General features: G+C 33.5%; 1 protein-coding gene and 1 long non-coding RNA gene across 2 annotated transcripts; both read left to right on the top strand.

The window, feature by feature from the left end:
- The first annotated feature begins 1,100 nt into the window (after window positions 1-1,100).
- On the top strand, window positions 1,101-4,244 carry LOC127719025 (uncharacterized). Its single transcript, XR_007990109.1, has 3 exons — window positions 1,101-1,233; window positions 1,964-2,038; window positions 4,044-4,244. It is a non-coding gene; the product is annotated as an uncharacterized LOC127719025 (long non-coding RNA).
- A 124-nt stretch (window positions 4,245-4,368) lies between these two features.
- LOC127718987 (uncharacterized) lies at window positions 4,369-8,039 on the top strand. The gene is made up of 4 exons (XM_052225067.1): window positions 4,369-4,938; window positions 5,196-5,279; window positions 5,757-5,819; window positions 7,030-8,039. Exons 1-4 carry the CDS (start codon window positions 4,866-4,868, stop codon window positions 7,851-7,853), a joined length of 1,044 nt encoding a protein of 347 aa, XP_052081027.1. The 5' UTR covers window positions 4,369-4,865; the 3' UTR covers window positions 7,854-8,039.
- The last annotated feature ends 11,379 nt before the right edge of the window (window positions 8,040-19,418 follow it).

Here is a 19,418-nt window from a genome sequence, read left to right as displayed (position 1 = left end):
GCACTAAATAACCAGTAACTTGACAACGTAGATTTGTAAACGAGGACAATGTAAACACTTAATCCTTCAAATACTCGTATTCTCTTTTGTTATATAATCTCTTGTAGGTCAACAGTTTATGCTTTTCTAAATGTGTGTTTTAAATTGATATTAACTTTGTAAAATAACATGTTCTCTACAGCACAAGAAATCATAAAGTTGCATAATGAAAATTAACAAAAATATGCTGAGGCTTCACTCAAATGTTTTTTATTATTTTTATTTCAAAATATTTTGATATTGTATAAGTCGAAGTACTCAATATGTGTTTTGATTTTCAATAATTAAGCAATGCATATCAATATTATGGACTGATTTTTACTTTCCACCGTTCAGAAACATTTTTAGAACAAACATCAGAGGATTTTAAGGATGCAGTAGAACAGAAAGGAATTATTGACGGTACCATTTTAATTATTCTATTGTGTGTCATTCTTTAATAACATTTATTTCGACGTCTATTATAAGATAAATCAGAACAAGCTTAAATTCGCAACTGAAGTATCTAGTTGAAGAGTTCCTTTATATATGAAATACCTGCAATGCACATACTTCTGATGAGATACATGTACATGTAACACAAATTAAAAGATTTTATAAGTAAAATCAGTTTGCACTAAAACTTCTGAGAAAAAAACAACATATTTTTTCAAAAACATTTAATTTTGAGCATAATTGTAAAGGAGCTTTTATGCTGTGGCATGTAAATATTTGAACCCTCGACTGTCAAAATAGTTCTCTATTTTCATATGTTCTTGACAAGCAAAGTAAGTACGAGTTTGATTGTTTGTTTATTTTATGTAAAGTTTTTTTCTTGTATGAATATCATTTTCATTCGATTTTATATTGATTTCAACTAGAAAAAACAACATTTGTTTTAAAGTGTTTTGAGTTAGACGAGAATTGACAAAGTGAAGAATGAGTTGTACATGCAACCACTACATATGTTAATTCTCATTTTTCTATTTGCAGTATAATAATGACTTATACTAAAAAAATATGTTAAATATTCACTTGCATCTTTGTTCTTACTGTACATGATATACCGTTTGTTTGTTTTTTGTTTGTTTATTGTTATCATTCTTATAAGCTGCCGTTTATTTCTTTATTTATATTCAGATGTATTTATAGAGCAACAGTCATTGATATCTAACAATGACCAAGAACACGATGGAATTATTGATGGCGTTGAAGGTACCGTTTTAATTTTTTTGTAAAGAATATCATTACAAAACATCAATATTAATTTTCGTTCATCTCCTCTCAACCCGAATTTATGAGAATGAAAAAAAAAATGATTTTAACTTCACATTTTTATCAAATTAAGATGTGGTATGATTGTCAAACTTCCAGGACAGATCAAAGCAGTAAAAGTAAGCAGTTGACGTTATCGTACGGACTTCATCAATCAGCATAATCGATACCGTATAGTGAGCTATCAAGAGCCCTGGCATAACAAAATGTGAAACAATGTAAAAGGGAACACAACGACATGTGTGAAGCTAACATAATAACGGAAAATCATATATAGCTGACATCAAACACACCGAATAACTGGCTCCTGCTTCTAAATATAAAGGAAAACGAATTCTTTCCGATTTTAGTGGTGGATTAAATCAGACAACTTTCACCCAGAAAAAAACGAAGTAGATATAGGAAAGTATCGGTTACCGTAAAGGCCTTTCATAATGATCAAACCAATACCATATAGCAAGCTATGTGTATTCGTTCAAACATTAAACATGTGGGATTCTGTAAGTGTGTAATGTGAGTACAAACAAATCATTGTTATCGAAAAGTATTAAAAAAAAATATCGAACTTAAAGTAAACTCGAAAAGGATAAGTCCATAAAACACTGACAGAATCAAACGTTAGACTGTATCAATCAACAGAACGAATAGAGGTTTACTTTTTTACCAACAGACGCTTCTGTAGAACAACACACACTGGTACATAAAGATGATAAAGAGTTGGAAGGAATTATTGATGGCGTTGAAGGTACAGTACACCCAGTTATGTACTCTTGACAGATGTTAACCATCTATTATGATCCCCATCAAATTTAGCCTTGTTTTGGTCATTTAGTATACAGATATAAATTACAACCTGAAGTTTAAAATTGTCATTATTCTAATTATTCGAAGTACTTCATTGTTTACGATACCAATGTCTCCAGTAATAACATAATAAGTGGAACGATAATAAGTGAAATCATGGTGTTTGGATTTTAGATTACAGCGGATAGTTGTCCCTTATATCCTCTTGGGGTTGAAAACCTCTGTATACAAGAATTTTGGTATAGGTATATGAACTACAGGTGTAGTTTAAAAAATAAATTTATGTAAAAAAAAAACTACTCTTTTTTTCTATTGGTTTTTTCTTTATCTGAAAAATATCGATCTTTTATCAATTGTCGCTATCTTGATTAGGATTGTCCATTTTCAGTTTTTGAATATAGTAGCTCAATCTTGCATAAATGAGATTTAGATAACCTCTTGATAGACAAGAACTCAAAACAAAACATTTGGGATCATGTAGAATCTTCATGTACCTATACCTTTTTTTGTAATTTGTTTTGTAAATAGTATATATGGATGCTTTAAATTATCATTAACTGACTTTCACTTTCTTATGTTCAGTAGCACCTGAAGCACAATTACTTTTTGAGTTTATCGATGACCAATAACGAGAAAAGAAAATTGATGGAGTTATAAATACTATCTAAACTTTTCTATTGTGTATCATTCCGCAATATTTATTTTCAGTTTGCTCATTATGATAAACATTTCAATGAAAGTACGACAAAGACATACGTACCCTCAGTTACATAGTTTGTGTATATAATAAGTTGAAATTTATTTGTATGAAATTGTCTAGAACGCAAGGTTATTTACAAGATAACACTAACTAACTAGGTAACATCAGTTTGAATATCTGCAATGTGTATTGGAATATATTATTGTCCTTGTCGTTATCTGTCGGCATGTAAATAATTTTATCATCTGTTGTCCATATATCTCTTTTTTTCATTTATTGAGATAAAGTTCTCTCTAATAAGTCTGATGACTTGTATGCGTTATCTATTAGCCTTTTCCAGAATAATCGTCATTTTCGTTCAATTGTATATGGAATTGAATTAAAATCCATTTATAGTGAATCGTTTGGATTTGGTGGGAAAATCGTAAAGTAGAGAATGAGTAAATTTCTACCAGTCTTGTTTATAAATGAAATAAAGACTATGCTAAAGCTTCAATTGAATCTTTATTCTCTGTCTATATATATATGAGGGATACAACGTCATGTTCATGCACATAACATTTGCTTTGTTTTGGCAAATAATAGAATCGTCTATTGCAAAACAGATTTTATTATTGTTTTCAGTACACAAAAAATAGCTACCTTAATTTCAAATAATGATCTGTATTTTTTGTATTTGTGTATACTTTTCTAGGTGACAATTTTATTCGTCCATTTACACAATGAAAAAAAATAAATATCCAGTATTTGATAACGCTGATTTGTAAACGAGGACAGTGTACTGCAGATGATGTAAACAATTCATCCTTCAAAAAGTCGTATTCTTTTTTGAAAACAATGAACAGTTTTTGATTGGACATTTAGATTGTCATTTATTTTGTTAAATAAACGGCTCTCTACTGCATGAGATATCATTATATTTCATACATATGCCGTATGTTTCACTCAAATGTTTATTGTTAATTTCTTTATCAACACAAAAATTTTGATATTGTATATGTTTAAGTACTTATAAAAATAAGAAGATGTGGTATGATTGCCAATGAGACAACTCTCCACAAGAGACCAAATGATACAAAAATTAACAACTATAGGTCACCGTACGGCCTTCAACAACGAGTAAAACCCATACCGCATAGTCAGCTATAAAAGGCCCCGAAATGACAAATGAAATATGTTGATTTTTAAATATTCATAACAACATTTCATTATAATTATAAACGGATTTTAACTTTATTCCGTTCAGAAACAGTTGTAGAACAAGCATCACTGGTTTCTAAAGATGCGGAAAAACAGAAAGAAATTATTGAAGGTACCATTGAAATTATGCTGGTGTGTGTCATTCCTAAATGACATTCATTTCGACATCGCTAATAAGATATAGTAGATACTCAAGTATCTAGTTGAAGAGGTCCCTAATTTGTTAAATCTTTGTAGCGCATATAGTTCCGACGAGAAACATTTACATCTTACACAAATTAAATGAATTCATTGATAAAACATGTAACATTTAAACTTTAAAAACAAAAATATTTGTATAAGGACGTTTATGGTGCGAAATGTAAATGATTGAACCCTCGGTTGTTAAAATGTTTCTCTATTTCAAATGTTCTTGACAAGCAAATTTAGTTCGCAATATAGTTTGATGGTTTGTTTCTTTATATATTGGTCTTTTGGCAAAGCCTCTTGGAATTTGTGGTCCTAAATGCTCTTCAACTTCGTATTTCAGTTTACTTTTGTCTTTTAGTAAAAACAATTTAAGCCTGGTATCGATGATCAGTTTATTCGTGCATGTCAATCATATTCGTTCAATTGTATATTGAATTGAATTAGAAAATAACATTGATGTCAAACCTTTTTTACCTGGACGATAATTTGCAAAGAATAAAATGAGTAGTACATGTAACCACGAAATTCATCAATTCTCATGTTTTCAATTTGCAGCATTAGAATGACCAATAACAACAAAGAATACGTTAAAAAGTCATTATTTTGTATCTTAGTTCTTACTTTAAATAATATAGTTTTTTTCATTGTTATCATTTTTATTAATTGATATTTATTTTTTATGTCTATAGAACAGCAATTTCCGATATCTAACGATGAGCAAGATCCGGATGGAATAATTGATGGTGTTGGAGGTACCATTTAAATTATTTGTTGTATATAATTTCAGAACAGCACTAATTCCCATTCATGTACTCATAACGAGGATTTTATTTCGAGAAAAATTAAATACCAAGGTTTTCTAATTCCTACGAGTAGGATATTTAAAAAAAAACATTGTTATTGTACGTTGACATAACACGAAGTTATCATGTTTTTAGATATACAATCAGTTTGATTTAGAAACATAATCTTAATATTTGGTTATAAATTTATACTTTTTAACGTTTAGATGTTTCTGGGGGACACCACTCGCTGGTATATAAAGATGATGGTTACATTAAAGAGCTGGAAGAAGTTATTGAATGTGTTAAAGGTATTATTTTAACATATATCCATTGTTTTAAGTACAATGCAATGGCTTTTTAAATAATTTGAAATTCAAGCACGAAATATGGACCATATTTTGACCTTTCAGATACTCTTTTATACACATTGAAAATATCAATTTTCTACATAAACTAATTATCCTAAGCCCGTTGACATACATTTAATTGTAGAACTCCTTACTAAAACTCTTTCAAAATAGATTTTGAAATATAGCATTTGTTTTTGTACAATTATAAAACCGGGGATGATCACAGGTGCTCAGGAAGGGGAAGCAGATACTGGACCACGTGTGGAATAAGGAACATAGTTTTTTTTCCGAAATTGTTTGTAACGCAAAATCTTCAAATGATATCACGTTAACATGAAACATTCCTATTTCTAAAATCCGTTCGAACTAGAATTGTTTATTTAAATCTCACCTGTACTAAAACAAGTCGTATAACTTTCATTTTTCAATCCCCAGATCAAACATCACTTGTATCGGAAGATGACGAGGAAAGGAAAGGAAAGAATGATGCTATTGAAGGTACTATTTAAACCAATATTATTACATTTCCAGGTTTTCAATAAGTTAATAGGGAGGAGTCCTTAAGACCAAAAATGCCCAAGTTTTACATGTTTAGGAATTAGTGGCAGACGTTTCAGTTTCAATGACATTGGATGTACCTCAACATCTGGTTGCATTCCTTTATGAAATTCATCAAGTAAAATTAGATGTTGAAATGGTTAATGAAATATTTTCCTGAAAAAGAAACTAGAAAAATGATGCTATCAGCACTCTATGAAATACATTCGTTTATTTTAAACTTTTCATGTATATGTATTTTTAATACATGTTTTGATGGGTAGCTTTCGTTTTGAGCTATCCAAATATTTGTTTTTCTTAATCTTCTAAATTTCAACTTTATAACAAACTATTGAAAGTTTAAAATGTTTTTTCTTTAATGTTTTATTTTTTTATATATCAAAGGTCTGAATGAATTGAAATATCTTCGTTTCTTCAAACTACATATATATGTAATTAGTTACCAATCGTCGTAACCATTATCCAGTCCTCCTTTTCAAAGAATGTTAACTACCAAATAAGACTTGGTTTATACTTACATGTCCAATACTACGGGTGCCACATGTGGAGCAGGATCTGCTTACCCTGAGATCTGATCGGAGCACCTGAGATCATCCCGATTTTGGTGGGCTTCGTGTTGCTCAGTCTTTAGTTTTCTATGTTGTGTTTTGTCTACTGTTGTTTGGTCTTTTTCTTTTTCTTTTTTTTGCAATGGCGTTGTCAGTTTATTATAGACTTATGAGTTGGAATGTCCCTTTGGTACCTTTTGCCTGTCTTTTACCTATGTCATAAAAAAATAAAGAAAGTTTTAGAACAAAATTTCGGATTTGATAAAGAGCCTACACATCAATATTTGTAAATATAGTATTCAAAGTAGTGAGAAATTACATTAATGCCTAATCAATCGTAAAGCAAGTTAACATACATACAATTATATATAATCAATGTAGATATATTTCTATGATATTGTCAGAAGTGTATTAAAAACCATAGTCTCCCCTTACAGATTAAAAACGAGCACAAAATGGCCAAGAAAAGAACAGAAAGCATTAATACACATACACCAAACAAACCAAAGTTACAGTAGTAATCAAACAAACTGGGACGTTCTTATTTAAGAGAAAGTAATACAAAATTCACTTTAATTGAAATCTTTGAATTCATTTTTTAGATATGACGTTGACTACAAATATCAATAAAATGCCAACGCAAGGAACACGGGTGGCAAAGACCAGCAACCGTATACAATTGATTCTACAAAAGGAGATTACAACTGGCGGAAGGGAAATAAGAGGCTGTAGCATGTCAATAAATGGCAACCTTTTCTTTACTGACTATGAATCAGTAAAATTGCTGAATATTGCAGCAGATGGTACTTTGAAATATAAGATGTCAACAAATTTTGATGCGTTTGACTTTACATTTGTCAATGAAAATACTGTCGCTATAACATCTGGGGAGTCAAAAATGCACTCCGGTATTGCATTGATAGACGTAGAGACTCGAAGTGAAATAAAGTTCATAACACTTCTTGGTCGTCCATTTGGAATCAACTGTGCTCAAGGCTCGCTGTTTGTCTGTGTTGAAAAATTTGGTATTTACGAACTTGATACTATTAATTACGATAAATGTTGCGTTATAAGATGTTGCTTACCGTGGTATTCTTACATACATGTTTCCTCCGACAGGATTTACTACACCGACTATACTGTTCACAGTGTATATTGTTGTGGTCGTAAAGGATCCCACTTTTGGACTTTCAGAGATGACTTTATTCTAAAATACCCAAGAGGCATCACTGTAGTTAATGATGGTAACGTGTATGTTGTTGGAGAAAAATCGTCGAATGTAGTCATTATATCAAACGACGGTAAACAAATTCTAACGAAAGAAGAAGGTCTCAATGAACCATCATCAATTTTTGTTAGTCAACAGAACGGGACACTACTTGTTGCAAATAAACGAAACAATGCTTTCCTTTACACCTTCAAGTAATAATGACTAAAAGGAGATTGAGGATATCATATACACATTCGTTTGCAGTCTTATTTGATAAAAAGAATTATAATAACCGGACAATTCCTTGTAGAATTTGTTAGAAATGTCCTTTGGAATGTTTAGAAATGTACATAGAAACTAAAATACAAGTTATTCATAAACCAGGCATGTGTCAGGAAACAAGTGATCTTAGTGTAATCATACATTTCGTTTAACGTATGTTCTATGATGGTATTCAACTCTACCAGTCAGTTCAGAAACGTATGTTTGACTATTGTCTATACCTGTTATAGAAATAAAAGCACTAAGTTTTTTTTCATCTATAAGCTACAGAAATATATAATTTTCTAAAATATATTTAATTATAAACATAGGTAAATTTTGCATCCCCAACATGAAATTTAGTTTTTAGATGAATTAGGAAAAGGTCATTAGTAATACAGAAGTAGTTATTGGGTAAACAATTAAGCCTCAACAAAGGCCGCTATAAAGTATATTCTTAACTAAACTTGCTCGATGTTTATTCGGAAATTCGAGGGCGCATCACTCTCCAACTTGGATTATCACCGAACATCCTTTCCAAAGTACTAGTTGCATATCTGATTAATTTTCGTATCTGCATTGTTTGACGGATGGTTTCTTAATCGCTCATACACAGACGCTGTGTGACATTTCCATGTCTCTTGCGAAAGATACCAAAGGGACATTCTAACTAATACGTCTAAAATAAACTGGCGACGCCATGTAAAAAAAGACAAAAAGACAAACAACAGTACACAGAAAACAACATAGAAAACTAAAGACTGACAACAAAAACCTGGGGTGATCTCAGGTGCTCCGAATGTGTAAGCAGATCCTGTTCCACAGTTGACACCCGTTGTGTTGCTCTTGTAAGTACACACTTGGTGATAAGTCTTATTCGGTATGTCACATTCGGGGAAAAGAGGACGGGGTTGTGGTTACGACAATTGGAACATATCCGTTGTCGTCTGTGGAACAGATATTCCATAACGGTCAACCAACTCGTGATGGCGTCCGTAAAATTTACAAAGGGATGATGCCAACTTCACCACTTGGAATTCATGGTTTAATAGCTTTCTTGTGAGCAGCAACTTTCTATCAAGGAAATCATGATAGGAAATGCAAGTCCTGGAATATCGTACCAACTGGGATATATACTCCAAATGCAGGCGCTGCTGGAATGTTGCTACATAGAAATCGAAAGTTCACAATTGGGAAGCTGTAATCAACTCTTTTGTCGTATAGTTTTGTTTTCAATCGACCCTAATGTGAATTTCTAGATTGAAGTCAAGATATGAGGCAGACTTAACTATATCTGTTGTATCCTTGATCTTTAGTTGAATTGGATAGATGTGTTTAACATAGTCACCAAATTTTTAATTGTTTAGTGAGAGGACATCATTTTATTATAGCGGAAAGTAAAGTAAAAGGATAATGCTAACTCCTTTTCTTTCTTCCCAAGAAGCTTCTGTATGAAGTCAGCCTCATATGAATAGAGGAACAAGTCTGCAAGAAGAGGATCACATTTGGATCCCATGGGAATGCCGATTGGTTGTTGAAAAACCATGTCATTTCTTATGATTTCCTTTTCATTTCGTGCATTTCATTTGGTTATAGTATGTGTGTGTTTCATCAATTGACGATTTGTAGCCTTGGTAATCTTCAGACTCCTACGAAAATAAAACAAATGATGAACGTGTGTCATCCGTATTTCATTTTAAACTGGAGAAGCAGTAAATTAGAAAAGTGGTTTATTTTTTGTTGACAGGATTTTTAGATCGAGTTCAGGACTTCCGGTTTTCGCGGTACAAACAAGAAATCCAAAAAACAAATGAGATGGTTAACTATTTAAATGATACATAACTTATTGTTTCTGCTATATACATTAACAATGTACTGTATGTGACGATGTTGTTTGAAATATAGTTTTTAATACATCCACGGACACAAAATCGGGGCTTCATATCACCGTTTTAAATATATCGATATAATTTATATCTTTCTGATAATGCTTCATTGTTTACCATGACATCGAATCTCATTTTCGGATTTGGTTCAGGTGCAGTTATTCTTCTCTGATGTGAATTGGAAGTTAAAATCAATAGCGGTATAGTTTACAACAGATTTCCAAAATCGAAAGATGTATATACCATGACCATAGTTAATTTACATGTATAATTCTCAAGGAACGCATTTGCTGGATTTTTTTAGTAACCGTGTGGCTCAAACTAAAATTGATAACGTGTAAATTGCTCATGTTGTTCCCGCATTATCATATAAGCTCTTACATGCAGACACGTTTTTGCGTTTATTAACAAATTAATTGTTTGTCCACTTTTTAAAACTAAGTTTTCCCAACCATATGAATGCTTTTGTCGTCACAAATATTCATACTAGGTTTTAACATGTAAGAATAGATCCTGTTGTGTTTGCAATTATTAAGTCTGCCAATTAAACCCTTCAAAATCCTTTAGTATTCTGTGAAATTAATAAATTCTTAAAATTAACAAGTTTTAGCTTTCTCACAAATAGCTTTAATGTTATCGCTTTTATTTCTTATTTCACACACCTCCTTTTACTGACTAACAGGGGGAAGGGGGAGGGTATGGTGGCACGGTAACGACTGAAAAAACCAAAGGTCGAAAATAGATGAAATTGCGTATTCTGACCGACAAAATAAAGGCAACGGTTTGTCCCCCTCCAGAAAACACTTCAAACCAGTAAAAATCTGAAATGGGCACGTTTGGTACTCGACTTGACTGATTTTTACTCAACCATTCTGAATTGGTCTGAATTTTACTCGATATTATCCGACTGTAGTCTGAACCATACCAAACAGTCTGTACGTGTACTCGACCTTTATCTTGACCTTTATCTTGACCATAGTCTTAACCCATTCTGGACATGTACTTAAAGCTAGGTTCACACTGCCGATCAGATCTACTCGATGATCCCGATTGTCTAAATTTCCACGACTAAGCGTAACCAAATTCTTGATCGGGCTTGTTTACGACTTCTACCCGACTGATATCCGACTGTGCACGACTTTAACTATCTGAATACATATTCGATATTTCCGACCAATTCACGATCCCTACACGATCTTTACTCGACTAGATAGACCAAATCAACTATACTGGATTTCAGCCTGATCTCGATCAGACCAGATCGACCTGATCGTATAGGGGTCGTAGGGATAGTCGGGAATTGGTTGGGTATGTAAAAGTTCAGTACAAAAACGTCTATATTTATTTTATATCCCACCGCAGCGAAGGGGGCATTAAGTGTTATCCTTGTCTGTCACTAAGTACGAACGTACGTCCCAACAACTAGTTTCCGTTCTCTAATTTTATTTTACCTCAACCAAATTTTATTAAACGTATACGCAATGCTTATAAATAAAACACAGATCAAGTGCGAATTTGGGTGGCGTCACCTTTACCGTTCTTGAGTAATGACCCTTTATAACGTTAGTGCAAGCTGGGGCATTATTTGTGTCCCATGGAAACATTCTCCGTTTATTTGGATAGATTCAGTAGTTCACAGAATGTCTGAGTAAAATCATACATTTAAAATATCTACATGGAAATAAAGCAGTTGGATTTGCGGGCAAGGTTTTTGAGAGCTTAGTGAGACAGGTTAATAGCTGTGGAACTTGAAGAGAGCGTAGAAGACGAACAAGAAGGCGTAGACAGCAACAGGCGACGAGAAATATACGTAGGTGAGGCATTGGCTGACACGGCGACCACTGTGTGGGCAGTATGAGAGACTTGCAGGAGCTCAACAAAGTGGACCCCAATGGTTATACAAACTTTCTCAGAGTGGACGCTATTATGTTATGGGAGTTTTACTGCTCTTTTCTTGATATTGACACAACAAAATGAGATTTGTCACTGGATTAGTACTTATGTTAGATAGCAGTATACATAAATTTTATTTGCTTTCTTACAAATTAAGCGTACTGTTTGTGTCATATATGTGCATATGCATGTAATCAGTATTTTCCATAGATTTGATATACAGTAGTTGAATGGTTAAAGATATTTCTTTTTGGTGTATCCATGGCAACAATCTGCACTGATGTATTTGCTAAAAAATATTGCAAAAAGGGGGTGAAGATGTCACTCATTTCCCCAAAATTTGACCAAAAGTAGAATTTCAATCCCCTGGAGTGATACCTTTTCTGAAACTGTTTACATATATCTATCAAGAGATCAAATAAAAATCATTTGTCTTTCGTCTTATTTTTGCGTAAAATTGCGTCAATAAATTCGTGTGAAAAAAAAGTGTTGGTAAACATTTGACCGTAAGGCGACCTATAGTTGTTAATTTCTGTGTCATTTGGTTGTCTAATTTGCAATTATACAACATCTTCTTATTTTTATACTACAAAAATTACGGACAGTCAAACAGAAAATAGTCCATAAAACAGTTGAAAAATAATCTTGATGTTCTTATTAACCGACTTTGAAGGCTAAATTAGTCATCAGCTGTCTAATAATGAATTTGATTGCACAATTACTTTCATATTTGAAAAATCCTCCGGGGCCAAAATGCAGGATCTACTTCCCTTCCGGAACACCTGAGATCATCCCAGGTTGTTGGGTTTCGTTGCTAAGTTTTTAGTTTTCTATGTTGTGTTACGTGGATTGCTGTTTGTCTTCTCGTCGGTTTTCTTTTTTTTTTGCCATGGATGTTCGGTTTGTTTTCGACCTTTGAGTATATTTTTAAAATGTTACCCCTCCTTGCAGAAGTACACACATGTACTGTACATGGGGGAATTTTTGTACAGTTAACAAAAAAAAAGTAACTATATATTTTTTTGAGGAAGCAAAGTTATGAGATCAGATCTGCACACACTTTTAGAGAATCGTGTAGCCGTCAAGTGTACTCGTGTATGGCCGAGTAGAGATAAAAAAGTGGTCGAATGTGGTCGCGTAGAGATCGGATATTGGTCGAGTTGCTCTGGGATAAAAAGAATATAAAAGTCGCAGTGATCAGGCATTGGTCTACTTAATCTGGACCACAGTTCAAACAGGTTGGCGTTGATCGGGAAATGATCGGTTATTAGTCGAGCAAAGGTCGAGATGATCGAGTACTGATCGATAAAATATTTGTATTCCGACCAAACTCGTTCTCTACACGATCCATTCCCGATCAATTCGACTGCTACTCGACGAATTCTCGATCTTTTCTCGAGTGACTGGCTTCTCGATCCTTACTCGAATTTTTTTGACATGTCAAGAATTCTCGGGTAGAAAGTCAGATCGATGACGACCAAGGTAGACAACCCCGAACATCCTTGTCGATTGAGTCAGACCAGTCTCCCGATCACTTAATCTGCCTTGATCGGGCTTGATCGAGTTGATCTGATCGGCAGTGTGAACCTAGCTTAACCAGATATCGACCTGTTTTCAATGTCTTAACTATACTCGACCAAAGGACTTTAAAGTCATGAACCATACTCGACCAAAAGACTTTAAGGTCACAAACCATACTAGACCTAAGTCTGAGCCATACTCGACCAAAGTCTGAACCTTACTTGACCTCTACTCTATCAATCTTGAATGTAGAGCAATAATTTATTCAACAATAAACCACTTGTTTTTTTTATTGATTTTTCTTATCTAACAATACGACAAATCACTTTCTGATATAGTACATGTTGGTCAAATTTCTAGCCAAGGGAAACAAATGTTGCCACAAATAGACTCTGAATAGAAAAAAATAAGAGAGATAGATTAAGGATAGGTCGATGATTGTTTAGACTTGGTCAATTATGGTTCAGACCTGGTCTATATAAAAATAAGGAGATGTGGTAGGATTGCCAATGAGACAACCATCCACCAAAGTTCAAATGAATTGGATGTAAGAAATTATAGGCAACCGTACGGCATTCAGCAATGAGAAAACCCCATACCGTATAGTCGGCTATAAAAGGCCCGATATGAAAAATATGAAACAGTTCAATTGGGAAAACTAATGGCCTTATTTATAACAAACCAATTTACTAAAAACAAATATGACAGACACGAACTAACGACAACCACTGAACTACAGGCTCCTGACTTGGGACAGGCACATAATGAATGTGGCTGGATTCAACATGTTTGTGAGCGCTCAACCCTCCCCCTAACCTGGGACAGTAGTGTAACAGCACAACATAAGAATAAACTATAAAAATCAGTTGAAAAAGGCTCCGTGTTGAAGGCCGTACTTTGACCTATAATTGTTTACGTTTATATATTGTGACTTGGATGGAGAGTAGTCTCATTGGCACTCATACCACATCTTCTTATATCTATTAACTCATCAGATCGATACAAAAAAAAAACATCAAACAAAAACACAGATTGGGCGTAACAGGGTATATGTCCATCCCTCATCCCTAACAACAAAAAAGACACTAAGTACAGATCTGAGAGTACTCGCAGTTACTGACAGCTAGTTCATGGAGATTGTAGGGCCCTGTACCTTCAGTCATGGTTCGTTGATTTTGAATAGTGCATTACTTACATGTTAATGTTTTGCTATTTTAATTTCAACATTTTCATTTTACTATCAATATAACCAAAAGGCGAGACATATCTCTGTGTTAACAGTTTATTAAAAAACGGATGTTGTTTGATTGAAATTTACTGTTATAAAATTTTGGGGTCATTTGAAATCAAAGGATAATTTTTATATCTCCCTCATGCAAAGCTCTGATTATTTGCCCCCGCCCCTCAACTCAATAACCCACCAACCCACAAATAAATAAAATAACTGATTATTCTTTTGTAGACGAAACGGACGTCTGGCTTACTAAATGTTAAACCTGGTATCTATGATGAGTTTATTTACACACTCACTATCTCACACTTAATAACCTCCAACAAACTTCAAATGAGTAGAAACATTTGATTGGTACATTATAGTTTGCATGATATATTTAGCAAATATTCTTAGATTGATTTTTTTTAATTCAAATACATGTGTACATGGTTTTGCAGAGGTTACCTCGGTCATTAATCCAAATGGAACAGAAATAGAAGTATTAACGGTGAGAGTGACCTTTAACGATGCGAAGGAGAAGGTTCGGTAAGGGCTAGTTTTGGCCTATTATTCGAAGTACATCTAATGAGAGATTTATGACATTTTTTAAACACTTAAGTGTCTACCTCAGTCGATTCAATTAGTTTATTTAAAAGATTTGGACTGATTTGGTCATTAAAGACGCTGAAATTCAAGCTTAATTATGAAAAATCTATCAAATATGCCATAAAACGTCACTTTTCAGATGGTTTTTGTCTAAAATGTAATTGGCCGCATTCGTGTTTAGTCTCAACCTTTATATATGTTATGTATTATCATCAAATACAACATATATTTAAATATTATGACTGAACACAAATGCGGCCACTTCCAATTTGGACAAAAACCATCTGAAAAGTGACGTTTTATGGCATATTTGAAAATGAGCACAAATGCTAAAATTGTTAAGATTTCAGTAATATTGCATGCATTTATGATGCTTTAAACTGATGCATGTGCATTGTATTGTCAAAAACAGTCCATATTTATGGAACAGAAGTATTCTTCTTTCCAATAAATAGCTAAAAGTTTAAATTTTAACAAATTGGTAAAAATGCTATATTTTGGGGCCAAAATGGGGTCTTACCGGGCCTACTCCTTGAAGTCTATAAAAGATTACAATAGGTGGACGTGATATAAGGGGTTGTTACATGTCAATAAACGGTGACTTTTTCTTCACTGACAATCACTCTAAAGAAATTCTGATTATTGCGTCAGATGGTACATTCAAAAATAAAATGCCTAAGTATTAGATGCTATTTACCGTGGTATTCTTACATAATTATTTGTTTCGACCGGCAAGATTTACTTCACCGACTACACAGTTCACAAGTGTATTTTTTATGATCGTAAGGGATCACCGTATTGTACTTTTGAAGATATCAAATATCCTGGAGGCATCACTGTAGATAATGATGGAAACGTGTATGTTGTTGGAGAAAAATCGTCGAATTCAGTCATTATATCAAACAATGAAAAACATCACCAACAAATTCTTACCAAAAAGATGGTCTCCGCAAACCATCTGCAATTTTCTTAGATAAACAGAGCCGGAAACTGCTTGTAGCAAATACAAAAGTAGCTGTTTTCCTTTACAATTTGACTGCATAGTGAATTACATTACAATAACGGATATTACAAATAAGATCTATTTTCGTTAATGGTGTAACATTGTATGATATAAAAGAAGAAAACCATTGGTTGTCAAACTCTTATATATCATATCTAATGAATGTCAAACAAGTATCAACATTTTTTTATGAGGATTAAAACTGGTGAAGGGTGAGCTTCACCAGAGTCTTTATGGAGTGACATTGAACAAGGTTTTATTGCCCATAATTTGAAAGATGTTATCTAATAGGAATGTAAATGAAAAATTAACATGATTTTTCAAGTTATTCATTGCCTGTACCAAGTCGAAAGCCTGTAATTCCGTGCCTGTTCTATGTCAGGATCCTGTGATTCAGTGTCCGTCCCAAATCAAGAGCCTGTAATTCAGTGCCTGTCCCAAGTCAGGATCCTATATGTACGAAACAATTATGCAAAACAGAAATGGTATACATACATACACACACTTACATGTGTTAACACTTCCAACACTATTTCCGTTAGGAACATGTTAACAGTAATAATCATAAGAGAAGAAAAACAGAGTAAAACAGATCTGAGCAAAAAAGAAATGTGATACGTCTTCCATTGAGTGTCTTAATCTAAATTGACTTGTGGATTATCTCTCTTTTATTACACTACTCAAGATTTAAGGATGTTAGCCACTCTGTTTCAAAATAATAAGCTATTTAATAGACACTTATATATATTTTGATAGTATATAAATAAAGGAACTGAAAAAAAACAAGGGTCCGTGTGCTTGTTTTCGAGATATAATGAAGCCGTTGAAAATTTGGCGGAAACTGATTCTCTCTAGATTTTTCATACATTCAACATTGGCACCTTTTTTCTTTCAAAAACTATGAAAAAATAACAAGGATTTTATAAGATTTTCGAATATGGATTTTTAAAAATATATAATAATATTATGAAAAGAAAAGTAAGGGTTAGCGGGCAATTTTTTTTATGGCACTACATGGATAAAATCAGAGGATTCCGAATATCTGGCAAAAATTCAAAAACAAGAGAAGCGAACATCCATAAATGAAGGATACCTTATATATTAAAGGAACGATAATTTCATTTCCGTTGGTAGAGGGGGAGAAGGAGGGCTTGGGGTTAGTAGAATCGTTTGGTAGCTGAATATTCCTGCACAGCTGTTAGACCAGCTTTTATTTTCGCAGCGCAAGAAAAAAATATTTTCATGTTGGTACATACATGTAACTGTTTCCTGCATTTTATTGGCCAGTATATTCATTTTCATCTTGTCTTAATTCTTTTCCAGGCCGACAAACGCAACAAAAGGTTAATTCTTGTAAGAGTGTATATAAACTATATCTCTTCCGCCGGAGCCACGCTCCCCCTTGAAAATCAGACGAATTCCATCCTGTAGTATTATAGATAAACGTATTTTAGTTCAAAAATATAGGCCATGACAGCCCCCCCCCCCCCCCCCCCCCCCCCCTCATTTCTCAATACTTTTGCATACAATTTCTATTTCTATTATTATTACTATTATTCATTAAAATATTGCACCTTCCATATATTCCAAAAAATTTGCAAGCCCCCTCCCCCCACCTTAATAGGACCCTTAATGAGAAGTCTCTATAATACAGGGACAGTATGTGAGATTTATATGCTTTTCCGCAGTAAAATGTCATGAAACAAAAGAAAAAAAACACAGCACTCCTTTTAAAAAATTAATATAATAAATAACCTACCAAGTGACTGGTATGTTTTAAACACCTACACAATTAATTTCCTGCGATATGCAATTACACTCACATTTTTATTGTAACTGGACAGTGATTTCAAACGCTTATATCTAGAAGAATTATTTCGTCATATTACGGAATCCCGGGCCTGGCGTGCCATGCAAAAATAAAAATAGAGTTAACAACTTGTGTGCACGAGTTACACAACTTGTACGCAAAAGTTACTAACTTCTGCGCACGAGTTACACGTGTTTTAATTGACATATGCACTTTTTGCTTACAATTGATTATAAGCTTGAATTGGAGTCACTTGTCAATAAATACGGTACCCTTTCTGTAACCTTAAAAATCTAACAAATTAACTGCAAGTCATTTCGGGGACTTTTATCGATGACTATGCGGTATGGGCTTTGTTAATTGTTGAAGGCCGTACGTTGACCTATAGTTGTTAATTTCTGTGTCATTTGGTCTCTTGTGGAGAGTTGTCTCATTAGCAACCATACCACATCTTCTTATTCTTATATGTAAGGACCGGATACTCTTTACTTTTCTGAATCACCTGCGTGCATCCCCGTTTTCCATTATGGTCTACTAGTATGTTACTCAATGTTTAGTTTCCTTTGTAATGTTGTGTGGACCTTTGATTGTGTATTCGTCATGTTGGCCATGGTATTGTCGATTTTCTTCGACTGGTGGTTTTTAATTGACCTTTTGGTATCGTTCTTCCATGTAACATGTTTGTTTGCATCTAGCAAAACATGAGATAAAACATCAGTGAGTAATAAATATGCATCGTTCGATATGAGCAATGTAAAGGGAATCATATGTAGATCAAGATGCGGTGTTCCCTTCAACAGCATCTCTGTCTATCTCTCTCGCTCTCTCTCTCTATTCAACCGTTCATCCTCTTACCCTCCATCCATCCAAAATATATCTATATATTCATCTATTTATATAGCTCCTGATCTGCAATGCACGCCAATCGGGATCAAAATAATGTGTCCGGGTATGGTGACATGTCTTCCCATGTGCTATTAAATTGTGAACAAGCACGAGATGAAAATTGTCTCAGTGCGAATGTCTAGTAAGAAGCAGTGTTTATATGCATGTCACATTAACATATCTTTTTCCGTATATACACGTAGTATGTTCACCGGATGTCGAATAATTCTCATTTATACATATAAATGGGAGTCTGAATGGGGGGTCCTTCATTTATGTATCCTTAATTTTTAAGGTTATTTTCCTCTAATTATATATTCTTTGTTCATTATTCATTATTCTCTATTCTTTATATTTCAATATTATTCTCTATTCTGTAACCTAATCCAGACCCTCATAAATAATCTCAATAGATACGAAACAGGTTTTTTCAAGACAATTTAGGAGTTCAGTTGAGGAAATATTGGTTTTAGTGGTTATACTTTGAGACCATTATAATATAAAAAATAAGGAGATGTGGTATGATTGCCAATGCGATAACTATCCACCAAAGTTCAGATGAAGTGGATATAAGCAATTATAGGCCACCTCACGGCCTTCAACAAAAAAGAAAAAAAAAAAAACACCCACACTGTATAGTCGGCTTTAAAAGGCCCAGACATGCAATATGTGAATCAATTCAAACGAGAAAACTAACGGCCTA

The sequence above is a fragment of the Mytilus californianus genome, unplaced genomic scaffold (assembly GCF_021869535.1).
Source record: "Mytilus californianus isolate M0D057914Y unplaced genomic scaffold, xbMytCali1.0.p SCAF_10, whole genome shotgun sequence".
In the NCBI taxonomy this organism is placed as follows: domain Eukaryota; kingdom Metazoa; phylum Mollusca; class Bivalvia; order Mytilida; family Mytilidae; genus Mytilus; species Mytilus californianus.
Note: the sequence above shows the minus strand (reverse complement) of the source record. Positions and strands in the feature narration are given on the sequence as shown.